A 20,252-nucleotide genomic window follows, 5' to 3' on the forward strand; every position below is an offset into this window, starting at 1 on the left:
GGACAGCAGCTAGCTGATGGTGCGTTTGTGTGCCTAGCTATAGGTGCCTGAAGATGAGGAACAAATCGCACTTCCGTGCTATGGTAGGGACTAACATTATAGTTCACTCCAATGAGAGGGTGTTATTACCAATCTTAAGTATCCATCCTGGTTTGCTTTGTGCAGGTGCATCAGCATTTTTTGTCGTAATACAGATCTGAAACGTGTGCATTTAAGAAGTTATGTTTTGTTAGCTTTACACGAAATGCGAACAGCTAAATGGAGAGAGGTGAATGTAAGGCAGTGACACAAAAATTTAACGATATGTAAATTTTCAGCAAGAATGAAGCACTTCGTTACTTTAGCATGCATAGTTACTTTAGCACAGTTAAAAATAATGATATACAGATATACAAAGGCAGCTATTTTTGTGTATACAGCACACAGTTCACCAGTTTGCCATTCAACACTGCATTGTGCAGCAGGTCACAGCCACCGAACAAAGTACAAATGCTTTGCAAAACAAATGTTGCCACCAATAGCATAAAAAGGCTGATGTGCACGGATATTTGCAGTTTAAAGCAAGCAGAACTGCGAGCTTCTCTGAAGTAATATGAACAATCTACACCCTCGAATATCAAATATAATAATTGGAAATTTTTAATAAGAATACGTTCAGACACTTGTAACGCAACCTGTTTATACAGGTTGTTGACATCTGATTTTGTAAGTACAAGTTTGGTGCTATGATGAAAACATAATACACACAGTTTGCTTAAGAATCTCAAAATTATTTCAATTTGTTTCTTATTTGTCAGAAATGTTGCTGAAGGTTGGTGAATGCTAACTACACAATGAGAAGCCACTTTATCGACTTTTCTGAGTGCAACCATTTCCTTTGATGGCAAACACACAGAAAGTGCAGCATAATTATTTTATTAATAAAATAAATTTGGCAATATGAATAATAAAGAGATAACAAAAATCATCCTAAGAGCAAGTCCAGTGCTTTGTCCCGGTCATTTTGGGCTTCAAGAAGGGCCTTAACAATGGAGTCTTTCTTGAATCCAAGAGCCAGGAACTGTTGTTCGAGTTGTAAGAACTCCAGTGCCTGTAGATAAATATGAATTTGTGATGTTTGTTACCATTCATATGACAGATTACAGCTAAGACGCTCAGAACGAAAATCACTGCGCACAATGCACACTGTAATAATGTGTGTGCACCTAGATTACGACAGCAGACTACCTCCTACATGGGTTGCTAAAAACTGACACTCAAGCGTAGGCTATGTCATTGAATCTTGTTATGTATGTAGAAAACAACTCCAAGACGCCGAGAAACAATACTAAAGTTATACACACCTCTCAAACCCATCTATATGTAACATTATATACATCGCCTGTGTTCGAAAGAGAGGCAGATGATTAAAGGCTAGTGTTCATGTTGCCTTCTGCCTTTTTGTCTCCTATACAAAAATAGCATCAATCCACAAGCATAGTTAGTAATTCCTGTATTCTTAGTTAGTGAACAATCCACCCTGTGATGTAATTTCAAGTCGACGAAATCGTCAACATCATTCTAGACTAACAAAAGGTAAGTGTACTGCTTCTTTTCTGCACTACCACAAGCTTTAATGCAATGCTAGTGAGAAAGCCATTTCAGTTCTACTGTATTAGTACATTATGCTTCTACAATACCAGAAAAGGCACTCTTACCATGAGAAGAGGCTTAGTAAGCCAGTAAAGACAAGAACGAAAAATGGGGGGGTGTCACCACTTTGATGTTCCTGCACCAACTCGTGGGATCAGTTTCGTGCACCAGTTTTACAGCAGTGTTACAGCAGTGCCATGGATTAGGAGCGTGCGCTCGAGCATAGGTAACATTTTATTGGTAAAGACGACCTGCATTGTATTCCATAGGAGCCAAAGGCTAAACAAGCAAGGTTTAACGACATTTATTTAGCCACAATCCCCCAAGGATGAAAAAGCATTTTGATACATGTGCGCTCATACTGACATATCGGTGCTGGGCTTTCAGCATAAAATTAGAAAACTGGAAATTTGGCCTTCATCTGTTGTTCTGGTAATGAACCTGTTACTGGGAGAGTAACTTAAATAGCGTTTTGAAAGAACACCTTATCAGGTGCAACTGATTTAGTGTTAGTGTACCTTTAATGACTTTAAGTAACTTTATGGGGAGACGAAAATGGATTTTGGATAAAATGTCATTTTTCTATGCCGTGCTAGTTATGTACTCAGAGCATTTAAAGTTTAACTCGCATGCAACAGCAGACACACTCTTTTTCTAACAAGAATGGACTGTAGGACCACACGACTGCGTCTGATGTGGTATGCCATTGTCCCTACATTTATTCGGGAAGCTGAAGGCAAAGCGATGAGCGGAGTGGCGGCTGTGACATTCAGCCCGGCCAAGACCGAAGGTATGTTTTGATGTTTGTGGTTACTCGAGATTCATCGCTGTAGTGGTAGTGATTATGGAGTGGGATGATGATGATGATGCTACAGCACTAACTACTGGCGATCCCATCAACTAGTGATGTTCTCTGCATATCACCAACCTGTTCGTAGTTTCCTGTGCAGACTTGCAAGGCTTCCTCAGCATCCACGTCACTGAATCCAGCATCAACAAGTGACTGCACTTGACACAAGTGCTCGACAACCTAAAAAGAAGCATTTTAATTTACCTTAAAGTAATTTGTTATTACTGCATGTTGAGCATGTCGTGCATTTACACATAACCCAGATATTAATCACAACAGTTGTAATCTAGGGTGACCGTGAGCACATTTATTAATGTAGAGTAAATGGGGTGGAGTGGCACCAGTGGGCCACTTGCTGAAGTTTGTTGAATAGCCTGTCCTGCGCTTGTGTGTCGTAAACAGTTGTCATTTTTGTGTGCACCTAAAGATGGTGTTGCTCCTTTAACGACCTGGGCTACCTGTGAAATAAAGTTAGTCTTTGTTTCTGAATGTTTCTCCATTAGGTTCTGCACTAATTAAACACATGTTATGTTTACTTACTGGACTTACTATCATAATATGTGTTGAAACATATGGCTCACTGAAAAGCTCTTGCCTAGAAGAACTGACCAAGCACAAATTTAGCAGCAAGGACAGCTTCATCAATTTTGTGAAAAAAATCTCACGAAGAGAAAGGAAGGTGATAGCTGTTTGTAAACTGTTTGAAAGTAGACAATCAAGTATATTACATTCCAGTGTGCACTGCTATAAGCCATGAGAACTGCAGTGCGACAATGCAGTGCCTATGAAGAAGCATATTGTGCAGCATGTCAGAAGCAAGAAGTAAAAGAATTATTTTATTGTGCAGAAGGTTCACTGCACCAGTTTTTACAGCAGTGTTTCGGCGTTAAAGCAGAATGTTGGCATTCTCAGGAACAGAGCAATGCTTTAGCCAGTTCAAGCTGGTTGTCACAATTTCACAACGCACTCCTTCTGAGCTCCATATAGGAACAAGGCTTTTAAGAGAGAGGAAGCTGTAGTCTGTTATGCGTCATTATACAATAATCACATGTTCTTTCAGCACACCTAACATTGAAATAAACCCTTTGGATGTACATTGTTCAATGAGGCTGAATACTTCAAGTGACTCGCACAGTTACATTCATCAATGGTCATAACTGCAGTCATAATATAGCAAAACCTTGTTAAACCTTACCCGCTTAAACAGTAGTTTAGTTTTAAAAGTAGTAAAGTCAAATCCCCGACTCAGCGGCCATTGAACATAAGGTGTTTTGTATCCGCGTAAACCATGCCAGCTTATTGTGTACGTATCGGTTAACACGTAGTGTTTCAACTTCTTGTCGCGCAAACGCGGCGGCGCGTCGTCTTCATCGGGCGGCCCGGCAGAACAACAAGCCTCAGAGATCAGCACAACGGCCTCCAAGCGCACTGTGCATTTGCGCGAGGCGTCATCAACATCAAGATAATTTCGGTGCCGTGCCAGAGAGCGTTGTGGCATCGTGCAAGCGAGAACTCGCATCACGCCAAAACTCAGATAAAAAAAGACGCCGGGTGCTCAGCACAGAAGAAAGATTAGACATCATTCGTGCTATCGAACGTGACACGAAAAGCCAGCGCTGGGATGCGACATGGGTCTACTGTTGACTACGGTGTGTGGCATTTGGAATGCAAAGAAGTTGCTCGGCAGCGCTGCTGTGACCATGAAGAGATGTCGGCTACGAGATTCAACTTTTCGGCATCGTTGCCTCTGCTGTTGCCGAAGTGTCGCCTAACGACAGTGATAAGGATGACACGGAGAGCGACAGCACGGGCGATTCAGGCCCGACAGTGGCAGAAGCTGCGCTTTACGTGAGCCTCATGAATGCAATCGTCGTGACGAGAACAGCACCCTGCAATGAAAAGTTGCCCCGCGGCTTCTGCAGCACTACTGCGCCTGTGCACGGAGAATATGCAACGCCAACGAGGAATCTGCCATGCGAGTGTTTGCAGAGAAGAGAGGGCTGGCTAAAAAGCTGGTTCACAGCTTCAGCTAGTTTGAGGCTGCTGTCATCGCTGCTAGGCCGCCGCAGCATCAAATGAAAACACGTTTGTCGCGCAAAGTAAGTAAATACTGCACATTTTTTTCCCTTTCATCTCACTGTCTCCAAGTTCAGTTTTTGACAGGTAAGTGGGCGATCTCATGCTATTTCGGTTAAGCAGTACTACCGTTTAGTACATACTTTTTCAGAGCTCCGGCCAACTACGGTTTAATGAGGTTAGAGGCCTTTTACAGTTTTTTGTATGAAGGGAATGCACAGAGTTTATTGTAAGAAGCCCATATATTTTGCACTGATGTCGCAAGTGGCGTGAAACTAATTTTGAATGTTTTGTGGCCTCATATACAAGTACCATTAACTTTTTCTTCATCGCTGGAAATGTGCTTACATTAGGTGCTTCTATATATCAATCTTTAATTTCAAGACGTACTAGTTGCAACGTATACCATGATACATAAAATTGTGTCCTGATCATTGGTCTTTCAAATGGAAGTAATGCAGAAATAATTGCTCAGGGAGTTTTTGAAGATTCTTATGTGAAACTTCAAGGAAGCACCTGAAGAAACACGAATGAAAGTAACAATTTGCTATTTTTATTGTCAGTACTGAGAGTACCAAACATATGGAATATACAAAATATGTGCCTCGCTCCTGGTTTCCAACTTTTTAAAGTTGGACCAAACAAAAAAAATATTACGCAGAGTTGGTGGCATGAATACTGGCTATCGGAAAGCCGTGACTTCGCAAATGTGAAAACGAGCAAGTGCCTGTGGTGCAGGAATCGTTTTTACTCATTGCAGCAAGCACATGCTTCCGTTTTGACAGCATTCTCTACACTCTCGAAACAACGACTGTCTGGTTGAGGTGCATGCACGAGCCTCCTCATACTTGATTGTTGCTTTAGATTGGCTCTTTTGTGCAAGTAAGGTGGTCCAGTCATGCACCTTGAACTGTTGCTGGAGCCTTTATGCGCTTTGTATACTACTTGTACAGTACTGCACAGTAATGCACAGTATTGTACGGTCATGAGTAAGGGCATTTGCACAGGCAGTGTTCAAAAACTATGAGATTAGACTGTCAGCCCAGTTTGTCTTAAAGCCGATCTGAAATCTACTGCATGCTCTTGTGCGAGTGAAAAATCTGCATGGCGGGAATCACTACTCGTAATAAGGTGCACACAAGATGTCGAAATGGTGATGGATAAAAGCAACCCACGGGAGGAGAAAAATAAAGTTGCACTTGACATTAATCAAACAAATTATCAAAACGGCATGCACTCTTCAGTATGTAAAATGTTTGAAACATCATCAAAACAGTGCAGACTATGGATCAGAAAGTTAAACTACCCAACAAGAACTTTTGTATTTTCACTCCTGCTGTCGTTTAAAGACATTACAGAGTCGACCAAAGCACAAATTTTGCTTTGCCTGATTGTGGAACTGCTAGGAGCAATGGAGGCTAGCTTTGACGATACTTCCAGTCACTCTTTTATTTTTCAGTACTTGTCAACATGCAGATAACTGTCAAATGTGTGTTGTGTTGGGCTTAATGGCGCATAAGCAACTGAGGCTATCATGCGCCAAATGCAAGGTCAAATTTCTTTTTAAAAAGTTGGGTCACCTCAGCGACGATCCTTGTCTGGGCAAGGATTTCGAGGATCCCAACAAACTAAAGACCTCAGTCTTCTTCTCATATATGAGAAGGTGGGTGAGGTGTATATCAAGATGAAGTTGGGAATAAGCTCATTTATAGTTTTTCAATGATACCTGCTTCTCTTAAGAAGCTAATAACATGTGTGGTATCTACAAGTGCGTCTTCGCCTAAAATCAATGCTGGGTGAAAGGGAATGTGCTGATTATAAAACGAAGTAAAGTATTTTTTCCTTAGTGTTTCGAGTTTTACGCATGTTAATAAGATGTGGTTTACAGTAAGTTCATTTCCGCATTTTTCACAGCAAGGCTTGTCTTGTTTTGTCAGGAGGAAGTTGTGTGTAAGGTGCGTGTGTCCTATGCGAAGACAACATAAAATTACTTCGATGAAGCGTTCTTGGTGTGAGCATGTCTTCCATTCTTTTATTACAGGTTTTACTAGGTGTAGTTTATTGGTTTCTTCATTATTCCATGTAGTCTGCCATTTATTCCTCAGTTTATGGTTCACTAATTTTATACAGTCCTTGTAAGGGATTCTTGTTTGGGTGATTTTTTTATGTCGAGCTTTCGCTGCGCATTCATCTGCTTTTTCGTTGCCACTGATTCCGACGTGACTGGGCACCCAGCAAAATTTTATGCTGTGTCTTTTTCTAATGGTTTTTCTTATGTTATGTAGGATGTCGCCGATTAATGGTGTAATTGCATTTCTAGGGTGAAGTGCTGTTAGTACGCTTAGTGAATCTGTGTAAATTATGCTGTTTTCAATGTTCTCATTTAATATTTTTTCTACAGCTAGAGAAATTGCGTAGCACTCTACAGTAAAAATGGATGCACACTGAGGTAGGCGTACCGTTTTTTCCCAAATGTTTCGTATCGCGGCACTGCCAACGTATCCTGCCGATTTGGAGCCATCAGTATAAAACGCTGTGTATTCCACGTATTTTTCGTTTAGTGCTAAAAATTCTTGTATTATGTGTTCATGTGGTGTTTGTTTTTTTTGAAGATGTGTTAATGTGAAGTCACACACTGAAGGCTGGCAATACCAAGGTGGGAGTGGATCGGGTTTTCGGGCTATCTGAGGCAGTGTGTCCCTTATATCTAGTTCTTGGCATCTTTCCTCGAAGCGAAGAAGAAGTGGTCTTATTGCTTGGGGTTTGTTTGTAAATAGTATTCGTGATGGGCACCTTGTAACTATTGGGTAGCAGATGTGTTTCGGCAGTGAACCAATTTTTAGGATGTATGAGCATGTAAGCATGGTTCTTCTGTCGGAAAGGGGTGGTTCATTTGTTTCTACATATAGACTGCGTATAGGAGACGTCCTGTATGCACCAGTTGAAAGACGTAAACCTAAATTATGTACTGGGTCAAGGCGGTTCAAATATGACTTCCTTGCTGAGCCATACACTATGGACCCATAGTCTAAGCAGGAGCGTATAACAGAACGGTAGATGTGTAGCAGGCATACCCTATCAGAACCCCAGTGTTGAACCCCATTGAGATGCTTTCTTTTTCAGCGCGTTGATGTGCGGAAGGAAGGTGAGTTTTTTGTCAAAAATTATGCCTAGAAATTTGTGCTCGTTTTGGACAGGTAATGTGGCTTCGTTCAGGTGTAGGGTGGGGTCTGTCTGTACTCCTCGTTTGAGTGAAAAGAGAATGACCACGGTTTTCTGTGGAGAAAAGCGGAAACCATTTTTGCCTGCCCATGTTGCTAGTTTATTTATTGTAAGCTGTACCTGTCTTTCGCATGTTGATATGTTTGATGATGTGCAGGCTATCTGAAGATCATCGACGTATACTGAATACATAATGGACTTGGGGATTATTTTACTAATGGAATTCATTTTGATAAAAAAAGTGTTGTGCTTAAAATACACCCCTGAGGTATTCCATTTTCCTGAACGAAATTTTTCGACAGGGTTGAGCCTAGGCGCACATGGAACGAACGGTTAGACAAAAAAATCTTTTATGCAGTTCAACATCCTGCCGTGGATGCCAAGATCGGCCAGATCTTTAAGAATCCCGAACCTCCAGGTTGTGTCATATGCCTTCTCTAAATCGAAAAAAACAGCAAAGCAGTGTTGTTTGTGTATAAATGCTTCTCGTACTGTGTTTTCAAGACGAACTAGATGGTCATTAGTGGATGATCCCTTTTTAAAACCACATTGATGGATATCGAGCAGCTCACGGATTTCTAGCACGAAGGTTAATCTAATATTCAGGACATTTTCGAAGGACTTCCCAAGGCAGCTGGTAAGGGCTATAGGCCTATAGCTACTGGGGGAGGTTGGTGGTTTTCCAGGTTTCAAAAATGGAACAATTATAGCTTTCTTCCATGCTTCAGGTATCTTCCCCGATATCCAAATTTTGTTAAAAAAATTTAAAAGGGCTTTTACGGCATGTTCAGAGAGGTGGCCTAGCATTTGGTAATGTATTCTATCGGGGCCAGGTGCAGTTTTTTTACCAGCGGACAGTACCCTATGGATTTCTTGAATTTTAATTAAAGTATTGTATGGTTCATTTCTGCTGCTATTTATCGGTAGTCTTTGTTTCTCAGCTGTCTTTTTGATTTTTATTAATGATTCTGTATAGTGTGATGAACTGGAAGCTGCTGAGAAATATTCACCCAGTATATCTGCCTGTTCTTCTATGCTTGTCTGTATACCGGGGGCTGTGAGAAGTGGAACTGTAAATGGGGAATAGCTGTTATTTAGCTTTCGTACCTTCTCCCACATTTGTTTTGATGTGGTTGAGCTGTTTATAGAGGACACGTAACTTTCCCATGAATTTTTTTCAGCACTGCGGCGGATATATCGAGCATTTGCTCTCGCTTTTTTAAAGGTTATAAAGTTTTCTGCCGTTGGGTATCTGCGAAATATTCCCCAAGCTTTGTTTTGTTCTTTTTTCGCTTCTCTACATTCTTGTGTATACCAAATTTTCTGATATTGTTTTACTATTCCAGACGACTGAGGTATAGCTATGGTTGCAGCATCAATAATACAGTTTGTAAAAGCTTCATTTAGTTCGTCTATGGTGAGATTATCTGACACAATTTTTTCTAGGCTGGCTTTCTCTTCAAAAAGGGCCCAGTCGGCTAAATGGAGCTTCCACCCTTGTGGTTTTGTCGGGATTACTTCCGGTGAGGATTTTAAGCTGATTAGTACAGGTAGGTGATCACTTCCATATGGGTTGTCTAGTACGTCCCATTCTAATTCAGTGAAAATAGAGGGTGAACAAAAGGAGAGATCGATTCAGCTCATTTTTCCTGAGCTAGTTGAACAATAGGTTGGTTTTCCAGTGTTTAGTAAACATAGGTTATTACTCAGTATAAGATCCTCAATAATTTGGCCTCTTTTATCGGTTTTGTCACTACCCCAAAAGCTAGAGTGCGAGTTAAAATCTCCGACTATCAAATATGGCTCGGGTAACTGTTCTATAAGGTGCTCCAGTTCATCTATAGTTAATCCTAGATGTGGCTCCAGGTATAGACAGCATAATGTAATTGTTTTAAATGTGTGCAGGATGGCTGCCACAGCTTCTAATTTAGTGTTAAGATGGTGTTCTTTAGCTGCGATCCCCTCTTTAACTATAATAGCAACGCCACCTGAGAGCCTGTTTGCGTGCTCTCGGTCGCGGCGGAAGACTTTATACTTTTTGAGTATGTTTTTATGTTTGGAACCTAAGTTTGTTTCTTGGAGACATAGAGCCACGGGTGAGAGGGTGGTCTGTATGTCTTTTATGTCATTTATGTTATGTAAAAGTCCCCTGCAATTCCAGTGTACGAAAGCCATTTTGTATTATATGTGTGGGGTGAAAGAGGATCTAAGTTTTGTTTTCAGGCCACTTGATTGGGAGCCTATCTTTATGGTGGCGATCCAAGGAGCCCCGCCGTTCACCCGACGTCGACGGTACAGGGTTTCCTTGACTTGTGTCCATTGTATCCTCAGATACGCTGGACGCCCGTGCCGGACGCACGGTTTCGTTCAAGTTGGGCCTCGCCGTGTGGGGAAGGACCCTAGAGCCTGCTGACCTGGGGGTCCGCACGGCTTGTTTTTGAGGTAGTGGTGCAACGCTAGTTGCGTCCACTGTGGGCGCTGGAGTCTCTGCCCGAGCCTCACTCTGTGTGACCTGGGCAGGCTGGGAAGGCCGCTGTGTTGCCGCGCCCGGTTGCAGCACAACGGAATAGCTTTTTTTTTGCACCAATGAAAGTCGCTTTCGCGCTTCCCTGAAAGTGATATTTTCTTTTACTTTGAGTGTGATGATCTCTTTTTCTTGTTTCCATGTTGGGCAGGCACGCGAGTAGGCAGGATGATTGCCCTGGCAGTTTATACAATGGTGTAATTCAACTTCACAGTTGTCTGAAGGGTGATCATGGGAAGCACACTTAGCGCATGTCGTTTGGCCCCGGCAGCTCTGTGAGCCGTGGCCGTACCTTTGGCATTTGAAACAGCGTCGCGGGTTGGGTATGTACGGTCGGAGTTTCAGATTGGTGTAGCCTACCTCCACAGATTCAGGCAGTGTGCTCAATGCGAACGTTAGGACGAAGTGCTTTGTTTCGATTTCCTTGTTTTCCCGTCTGATCTTTATTCTGTACACATCTGTGACATTTTGTTCTTTTAGTCCGTTAAGGAGTTCTTGTTCGGTCATATACTTAAGGTCATCGTCAGAAATGACGCCACGAACGGTATTCAGTGATCGGTGAGGGCTGATTGCTACGGGAATGTCACCAAAGGCTGTTACTCCTGAAAGTTTCTCGTACTGATGTTGGTACAACAATTCCAAAAGAAGGTCCCCATTTGCTAGTTTCTTTATTTTATATCCTTGTCCAATGGTGTCGGTTAGGGTCCTTGTAACATTGAAGGGAGAGACATATCGTGCAGAAATTTCCGAATGCTCGCTATGAACCACGTGGAATTTGGGAAAGTTGCTTTTGGTTTTCGTGAAGAACTGGGCAGTGACATCGGTGCGCCCTCTCTTGTTAGGAGGGCGATCGCTTGAAGCAAAAGAGTTGGCCATAAAAATTGTATTTTTCGGTCGCGGTACCAGCCGCCCACCACGGAGCCCAACAAGGGGACGGGACAGGAGCTTGCAAGCAAGCCCTGCCCACGCCAGCCGTATACTGCGGCTATAACCCAATATGGCGTAACTCGGGGTAGTTAGCCACACAAAGGTTAACCCTAGCCACCAGGAAAGGAAGGAACAAGAAGTGAAAAGAAGACAGGAAAGATGGAAAAGTGGGAGAGAAAGACGAAGAATGGAGAGGAGGACAGGAAAAGGCGACTGCCGATTTCCCCCGGGTGGGTCAGTCCGGGGGTGCTGTCTATGTGAAGCAGAGGCCAAAGAGGTGTGTTGCCTCCGCCGGGGGGCCTTAAAGGTCCAAACACCCAGCATCGGCTCAACCTCCAGGATCCCCCTTTCCCCAGACACGGCTAAGCCGCGCACGGCTACACGCGGGAGGGTCCAACCCTCGTGTGCTCGGGTACGTGGTGTCGCAACACACCAAACGCCTGCTGACGCAGACGCCCCTGCGGGGTAACTGTCAAATCCGACAAATAGTTCAGCCGTCACTTTATACGGTGCGCATCCTTGCTCGTGGAATAATTCCAACGGCAATGTTTAATGTGTCAAAAAACCATTGATAAAATTGATCAATTCCTTTGGGCTCCGTAAGGAAAGAGTTAAACGCAATTCAAATGTTTTCCTTCACACACACACACACACACACAAAAAAAAGATCAGGTGATAAGAGGTTAACAAGATGGTTCCAGAATATAAATCTAACAGCCTACACTCATGCACCAGTATCAGAGCTTCAGAAAGGGAGATCACTAAAGGAATACCTTTTTGTCGTCTGTGTTCCCTTGGGACTGCAGGGCTCGCTGAGCCCTATGCTTGTCGAAGCCCATATCCATTAGGGAGCGTAAAAGAGGAGAGAGAGCCTCTGCTGGAGTCTCTTTGGCTGCTGCTTGATCATGCTGTGGCTGGGCCTACGTGAAAGGCAGGCATTTCAAAAGGCAGCAACTACAATGATCACAATAATAAAAAAGAAAATGAGTGCAGTGGGCACTTGTTGGAATTCCCTTCATTGTACAAGACAAACCACACAAATGCTGTAGTCAGTTCCACTCAGGAGCAGTACAATCTCTCTAATAGTGTCAATTACATAAAACTGCATAAAAGCACACATCCTTTATTTCCACCATTTTCCTTCAACCGTCACTATTCTTTCATCTTCATCTTCACTACTCTTTCATCCATTCATCTTTTTTGTTTGTCTATGCACTTACCTATAGCAACTATTTATGCACATAGCTAGAACTTATGTGCGCAGCCAGAAGTGGGATGGAAGGAGAGGCTGTACACAGGCACAAAAGCAGCATACTGCACAAGTGCAAGGATCGAAGCACGCAGTGTGAATGGGACAGGGAGTTCTGTATATGAGCACATGCAAAATACAAATGGGGGGGGGGGGGGGGGGGGCTATGTGGCACAATCCTAATATGACAGATGCCACAGACACTTGGCAATCAGTGCTCTGCAGAGAAAGTGCACCAAATTATTAGTGCACTATATCGTGGTGTGCACCTGCACTCAAGAGTGGTGTGGGCTCTCATGTGGCAGCTTGCTGTACAAATGTACACATGCACTAACGGGAATGCAATAAGCTAATGGCCTGGGAGCACTGCAGCAGGGCACACAAAGTTTGGACAGGCTGTTGGCTTTTGCATGCCCAATCTGTTCCACATTTGTGCCTTGTGCAAAAAAAGAAAAAAGGCAACCATTCCACTCTGTGCATAAGGAATGGCAGCGAAAGCTAACAACAGTCAAAGCTCTCAAACGAAAAGCAAAGTGCTTTTGCTGCCATTCCATCTTCACAGAGTGAAATGATTGTTATTGCTCGTTCGGAGGATCCGGGGCTCGCGATTGTCGTTTTCATTCAGCATTGCGGTAACGTTCTTCGTCGGTGGTTGTTTCACGCCGTCACCGTTAACGCTGTCGTATGCATGTTGTTCTTTAGGTGTACGAACTGTACATGTCCGCCCCATTGACAACGAACCTCTCCTGCTTATATACTGCGATAACCTTCACGTCACACTATTTTTCACGGCGAGCGTTCTAATCTGTTCTGCATTTTGACATGTGCGCCGCCGCACTGCACCCGTACGTGATCACACAGAAAGCAAACAATGAAAGCCATTGTGTATGGGTTTGTTAGAAATCGCCAAGTCCATTTCCTTTGCAGGACGCTGAAAAAACTATGGAAGGTTAGTCATATAGAGCTTCCACTGTAAAAAAAAAATGGTGCATCTTTTTATTCACTTTGTAGGGATCGAACTTGGGATAAAGATAGCACTTGTATGTGAACTTTCTTTAATAATATTTCACATGGCTTTGTTTATTCAAGAGGTAAGCAGGCGCAGGTTTGCAGGAGAGAAAGAGAGAGAAAATGTATATGTAAAGTGTGGAAAGCAAAGAGGTCAACAGGAAGAGATTTGCCTCTGGCCTGCTACTCATCATAAAAGAGAAGAAGAAGAAAAAGGAAAGAGAGACAGTAGATGACGATGATAGTGTTCAGTGAAATATCTATGTAGACATGTAATGTGACACAAGTCATGTGCACAACACGTCAAAGGCACTTGTCATGAAGTGCTAGAGGCTGGAGGTGAGGGCGCTCTCAGTTAAACATGTCTAGAGTGTTTTTGTTGCTTGCAGTGTACTTTCAGTGCTGTTCCACTCCCCTAGAATCATCCACTCAGAAAGAAGCCTGTCATCTAAACAATACAATGTGGGATCAAGTGTCAGGTGTTCAGGGAAGTCGCAGAGCGTGCGCGACAGATAGTCCCTGGAGTGTCACATGCCCGATAGTTGGTGTCATCTGCTGTAAATACACAGGCGCAGTATACAGCGACACAGTATATAGTACTAGAGGTGTGTGAATATATCCGAAATATTCAAATAGTGAATCGAGTAATGTCTTATTCGATTCAATCTTCACAAATATGAACATTTCGCTAACAGTTTTTGAATACTACTACAAATCGCCAACTGTGCGTGATAAAACATAAAATTGGGGCATAAGTGCAATAGACTTTATCCCTGCAGCAAAGTAGACATAAAACACAAAAAGCTTCGTTTGGAGGATGCTATGTTGCTCAGGGAGCCAGACATCTTTATGCTAAATAGCTTTGATGCTTATTCACCAATGAGTCTTGACTATGCAAAAAAAAAAACTGCTCATTTGCTCCTAATGCTATGTTTGTGCTTTTTATAAACAACGCTTCATAATGTGAAATGTGATGACAAAATTTGCCACCGTTATGAATATACTAAGGTGAGAAGATTGTTTTCTATTAATGATGAAAATAGCTGTCGAATATTTGGAAATTATTGATATTTGATTCTCTTATAGCACTATTTGACTTCTGTTCTATTCTGTGTCGAAAAATACAATAGTCGCACACCTGTAGTAAATATAGTGACACAGTAGCACCTTAGCACTACATGCATGTTCAGCTTTCTTGCAGTTGCGAACATGGCAATATGGGGATCTAAGGCTTGAGCAAGTGCATATTGTAATGAAATGGGTGGTGACAAGCAAGAAATGAGCAAAACAAACCAGCAGTGAGTTACCTATTCCAAGAACACAATACGCCACTTGATTCATGTCTTAATGCTGGCCCCAGAGGACAAACACTCGGCAGTTAACCTATATGTGACACCGCAATGTTCAAAAGATCAGAAGGGGAACCGAAGGGTTAAATTTTTTTCGTTAGACACAACCACACGAAGCCAACAGACAATGAAGCCAAAGAGTGCAAAGGGGAGATTACCATACTTACTCGCATAATGATCGCATATTTTGTAAAAAAAATCGACACAAATTCAGGGATGCAATCATAATGCGGAGTAAATTTTCTGCGAAAAAAAAAAAAATTTTATCCTCTTTTTGCGTGCGCCGCAACGAGGATGGCATTTAGCGGACCAAAGAAAGGCCGCCACCACGAAGTGGAGACAGTTTTGGCCGACTTTGTTCGGACGCAGAGAGCAGCTGCCCTTCCAGTGACAACAGAAGTGCTCCAAGTGAAAGCTAGGGAACTTTTGAGGGAGCGAGGCCTAACGCCAAAGGATTTCAAAGCCAGCCGGGGGCTGGCTTCAGAAATTCATGAAGCGCTTCGGCTTCAGCCCCTGACGTTGCACTTCAATCACCCAGAAGCTGCCAAGCGATTTCGAAGAAAAGCTGATAGCTTTTCAGTGCTACGTGCTGCAAAAGAGAGAAGCGGCAGGCTACAACCTTGGGCAAATCGGCGACGCCGACCAGACGGCTGTGTATTTTGATATGCCAGTGGCGTACACCGTGAATGAAAAGGGTGCCAAGGAGGTGAAGGTGTGCTCTGCAAGCTACGAGAAGCAGCGCTCAACTGTGATGCTGTGCTGCACAGCTGATGGACATACTCCCTCCTTATATGATATTTAAAAGGAAGACACTGCCTGCTCGAGAAATTTTTCCAAGAAATGTCATTGTGCGGGCAAATGAGAACGAATGGATGACGGGTGCGATGGTGGAAGAGTGGGTTAAGATTGTGTGGCGAGGCGTCCAGGAGCCCTTTTGACAAGGAACTCGCTCCTTGTCGTCGACTCTTAACGCGGGCACTTGATCGACAACGTGAAGGCTGCGCTCGGCCAAGCGAACACAGACCTCGCTGTCATACCGGGCGGCATGACAGGCCAGTTGCAGCCACTTGATGTCTTCATCAACAAACCTTTCAAGGATTGTCTGCAGAAATATTACACGGGCTGGTTGACTGACGAAGACCACATGCTAATGGCAACGGGCCGCATCAAACGTGCATCGATATCGCAGCTGGCGGGCTGGGTGGCTGCAGCGTGGGATGACATCCCAGGTACTTTGATCGTGCGCGCCTTTAAAAAGTGCAGCATATCTAATGCGCTTGATGGTACCGAAGTGCACTGTTTGAAGGCGACGGTGACAAGGAACACATCGATGAGTCTAGCAGCGACGACGACACTGAATGAGCTCTGCACGTTCAGATTCAATAAATGCTGTTTGCATTTTGTGAACGCTGTCCTCGCTTTTTTTGTTCGGCCTACATTTGAGGTAATATATATATTTTTTTGTTGGCTTCGGACTTTAGGGGGTAAGCATAGGACTGGGGTTGGCCTAGATTCGAGTAAATATGGTATAATTACCTGGTTTGCTCATGACTATGACCATCTGCTATTGTGCCAGGCAGAATGCTGAATGCGACTCACTGTTTCCTCTTGTGTTGGTTCATTCTGAGGTGTATGCTCTGGAGGTGGGGTGATGGTACGTTGGCTGACACTCTTGTCACCAGAGCCAGAGGTGCAGACATCTGAAGCACTCCTTGAGAAATGCAAGGGAGCACTGGTGCTGCCTTTCTTCACAACCGGCGTCTCAGTGGCCTGTGGGTCTGGCCACGTTGGTCCACTAGCAGGATACTCTGGTTCTGCAGCGGTAGCTTGTGGTGACTGCGCTGTCATGCCCTGCACAGATTTACTCAGTTAGCAACGACTCTGTATACTTCAGTTGCCAGATAACATTGCTTTAAGCCTTAATGCTGCTTCTAGCAAACAAGGCAGATGTACTGCTGCTGATTGCACTTATTATTGGCAGATGTACTGCCATGCTGAAGCTACGCTGCAAAGTGTTCCTGTGATTAACAATGATGATGTCATTTAAATCGTGGCCAACCGTCTCTCATTTGTGTTCGTCCAAGCACATTGGTTGCATGAGACACACCATTGACGTCATCACTACCCTAAATTTTTTTTCTCCAGCCAGGTTCTCACCACAAAACAGACTTTCTTTCTGTTCTGTCATAACTTACCTAATAAACAGCCTGATCATTCCCCCACCTGCTGCAGCTTGACATGTTTAACATAGTAAAACAAGGACACCATTCCTAGTTCAAGTAATGGAAACTCACTGCTTTGTTTTCGAACCTTATTGCCCAGTGGCATTAGGAAATTTTAGCCAAGCACCAGAGATGTAGCCAGATGTTTTCTTTCTTGTGTGATGGTTCGGGCTCATAGTATGATATTGTCAAGTGAAATTTACTTTAGTGAAATTCTTGCATCACACATAAATCTCAAATAATAACATGGTGTCAGATTAAGGAACTGTTAAATTTGGCAGTCAAGAAAGTTATATAATTTCCAACGTGACAACAAGCCAAGGGGTGAAGAAATGAAGTATGACACAAGACGTACTGCGCCTTCACGCTTCCAACTTTGAATGGCTATAGCCAGTTCCTGGGTTGTTGTGTACTCTTCTAGTCATGAACTGCTGACGATGAGCCCTTGTAAGATATGCATTAATACTATTTCTCATACAGAAAGGTTTCTGGAGACGTGCAGCAGCTAAAAGGCTGTTATGGCAGATATAAGTAATTAAGGTATAAATGGCGTCCAAAGGTAGCTTATCTCACCTGAAAGACTGAACTGAGCTCTTCCAACTCATTGATTGTCTGAAGCTCAACATAATCAAAGGGACTTGAACTGTCATTCTCGAATTCTGCCAAGCTGAATGACTTCTGTGTTGTGGACTGAGGTGCAGCAGTACCAGACATCTCTGGAGCGAGTGCAGGCTGCAGAATGCTAGCAGATGTAACTGCCGCAGCAGTGACAACTGCAGCAGGCACACAATTTGTTGAACTAGGGCTCACATCGCCCACACTAGGTCGGTCTTGTGTCGTCAACTGAGTGAAATGCTGAATGTCTGCTGCCACACGGTCTGCTCGAGCTTGCCGCTTGGACTCCTGTTCTTGGCGGTAGCGTTCGGCAAACTCAATCGTTTTCTGCTCAAGATCAAAGTCATACTGAAAATAGAAAGAAAAAAATTAATAAAAATATAAAATACAAAAATCATGGTATGCCATGTCTAAACACTATGGTAGGGTAACATAAACATGTTACATGACAAATACAAGTCTTAAGCCAGTACTTATGGAAGCATTTCCAGTTCTTCAATGCTATAGCAGGGCTGATATACTCCACAGTGCTACCCATGAGTTTGGGGATGTGAAACCCATAAATTAATAAGTCAAATCTCGATATAATGAACACAGATATAACAAATTATCTGACATGAAAAGGTAAATCTACACATTTTCTATCCCATATTAGCATGCAATGAATATATGCTTATAACGAATATTGAATATTATGAAGGGATATTTGTGTTGAATGCAACTTCATAAAATGAGTGTACTACTAACGCTGCCCACCATACATTACATGCAGAGAGCAGTTAAGTGCAACTCTCAAACATATTTTTCAGTCAATGCTTGCCACTCTCTCTGGCATCGCTTCTTTATTCTAAAGTTCCATTGGTTACCTTCTCCAACCAACCTTTATTGTTAAAACAGTTGAACTCGAAACAGCACTTCAACGGCCATTTCCTGTACTGTGGCATTGCACAATGATTCATATCTTGTTTAATTAGTGCAGAGTACATATACCATATGCAACATTTTTCTGTGACAATTCCTCTTTCTATTCCCCTTTCCCCCACCCCCAGTGTAGGGTAGCAAACCAGATGCTCTTCTGATTGACCTCCCTGCCTTTTCCATCCTTTTTTCTCTCTCTCTCTCTTTCTGTGACAATAGCTACATGCTCAAACAATGATTGTCTGCTTTCCATTCTCTTACACCATGGCATACGTTGTTGTTATTGCTCACAGTTCATGGAATTTGTAAAGGATTGCAGAAGTTTCATACAAAGTTGTGGGCATTGAGGAACCAACTACTGTTGCAATAAAGGAGTTCAGAGTTACAGACATCACTTGAGTGCCTTTTTATGTTAACTTCAGCTAGAGTATAACACACTTACGTTTGATAAAATTTTGGACTTCTTTTGTTTTCCTTCCTGTTTCACTATGTTCAGTTTCCTTCAGTGTTCATTAAACAGGCTGTTTCTCTTTGAGCTGTTTCAACAGCCCCTGGGTAAAATTAGGAATGCAATACTTGGTCTCATTCCGAAACAGCGATTTAAGAAGACACATAGCATTCATGTGTTCTATCTTGAATAAATGTGACTTTTTTGCTAATCAAACACGCTTCAGAATGCATTCTTCTCATTATTCAAGAAAATGCCATTGCTTTTGTTTCCCTTTTTGAATAAATAATGCGAATCAGGTGCGTGCAACGTAACTGATTGCACATGTTAGTTGTATAACATGCTCCTATGAGAGCCATTACGCCACAGGGGCGGCGTTATAAAAGGTGACGCTGCCCATGCACCACATTTTGCGAGCATTCTAAAATAAGTGTTAATTACAATCGCTACACAAACCTCTAACCTTTACGCACCATTCATAAACGGGTTCACGAACGCACTTACGTTTTCATGCAGTGTCTGAGGGTAGAAGTTCCTAGTGAGCCCCATTGGAAGCACTATCCTGCGTGGTGGCCTGAACTTTTCTGAAACCTTCACTTGTACTCCATCCAGGTAGCAGACCACTACAACATGTAGGCGATGGCAAAAAGTGAGCAAGCACGTCTCCTGAAAGACTAACCGAACACTCGCCATCTCTGAGTGAAACGATGGCACGAATACCAACAGAACTACGAGTGGAGAATTTTATCTCGGCCGACGCAGCTCTAACTTCTACGTTCGGCTAGCCGAAACTTTCGTGACACCACTCACCATCCTTCCGTGACGAGGCCATTAGGCCAGTGCGAACTGTGGGAAATTGCCAAGTTCTTTTCCGCTGTCAAAGAAACGAAACAACGCAATCACACGAGACAGTCTATCAACAAACGGTGAATCTGCAAGCGCTCTGGACCCCTTGTACCATCACGAAACTAATGTCCAAGTTCAGTACTGTACCTATTTATCAATGCTCAAGGTTACTCAGGAAGACAGGGATAGCGGTTATTTCTGATAAAAGCACCAAGTATTTCTCATTACCGCTCAAGCATTGTAAATTTTTCTGCTCCTGCTGGCGAACAAGGAAGGCACGAGTTTGTTGTGACAGAAGCAATTGCGTTTCCGTAAGTGGATTGGTACGGATCGTGTTGGATTCAAGCGCTCGTTATGATTATCTAA

At 43.0% G+C, this 20,252-nt stretch overlaps 1 protein-coding gene across 2 annotated transcripts; it reads right to left on the minus strand.

Moving 5' to 3' along the window:
- Positions 1–899: 899 nt before the first annotated feature.
- LOC126542268 (uncharacterized) lies at positions 900–20,199 on the minus strand. 2 transcript variants are annotated; one of them, XM_055077133.1, is made up of 8 exons: positions 20,115–20,199; positions 19,851–19,914; positions 19,545–19,663; positions 17,633–18,022; positions 16,437–16,688; positions 12,005–12,151; positions 2,561–2,662; positions 900–1,090 (listed from the first exon to the last, which is right to left on the minus strand). In XM_055077133.1, the coding sequence occupies exons 2-8, from the start codon at positions 19,870–19,872 to the stop codon at positions 965–967; spliced, it is 1,158 nt and encodes a 385-aa protein (XP_054933108.1). In that variant the 5' UTR covers positions 19,873–19,914; positions 20,115–20,199; the 3' UTR covers positions 900–964. The 2 variants fall into 2 exon arrangements, with proteins under 2 accessions (XP_054933108.1, XP_050045219.1); XM_050189262.2 differs by having other exon boundaries at positions 20,034–20,199.
- Between the last annotated feature and the right edge of the window lie 53 nt (positions 20,200–20,252).

The sequence above is a fragment of the Dermacentor andersoni genome, chromosome 2 (genome assembly GCF_023375885.2).
Source record: "Dermacentor andersoni chromosome 2, qqDerAnde1_hic_scaffold, whole genome shotgun sequence".
NCBI lineage: Eukaryota > Metazoa > Arthropoda > Arachnida > Ixodida > Ixodidae > Dermacentor > Dermacentor andersoni.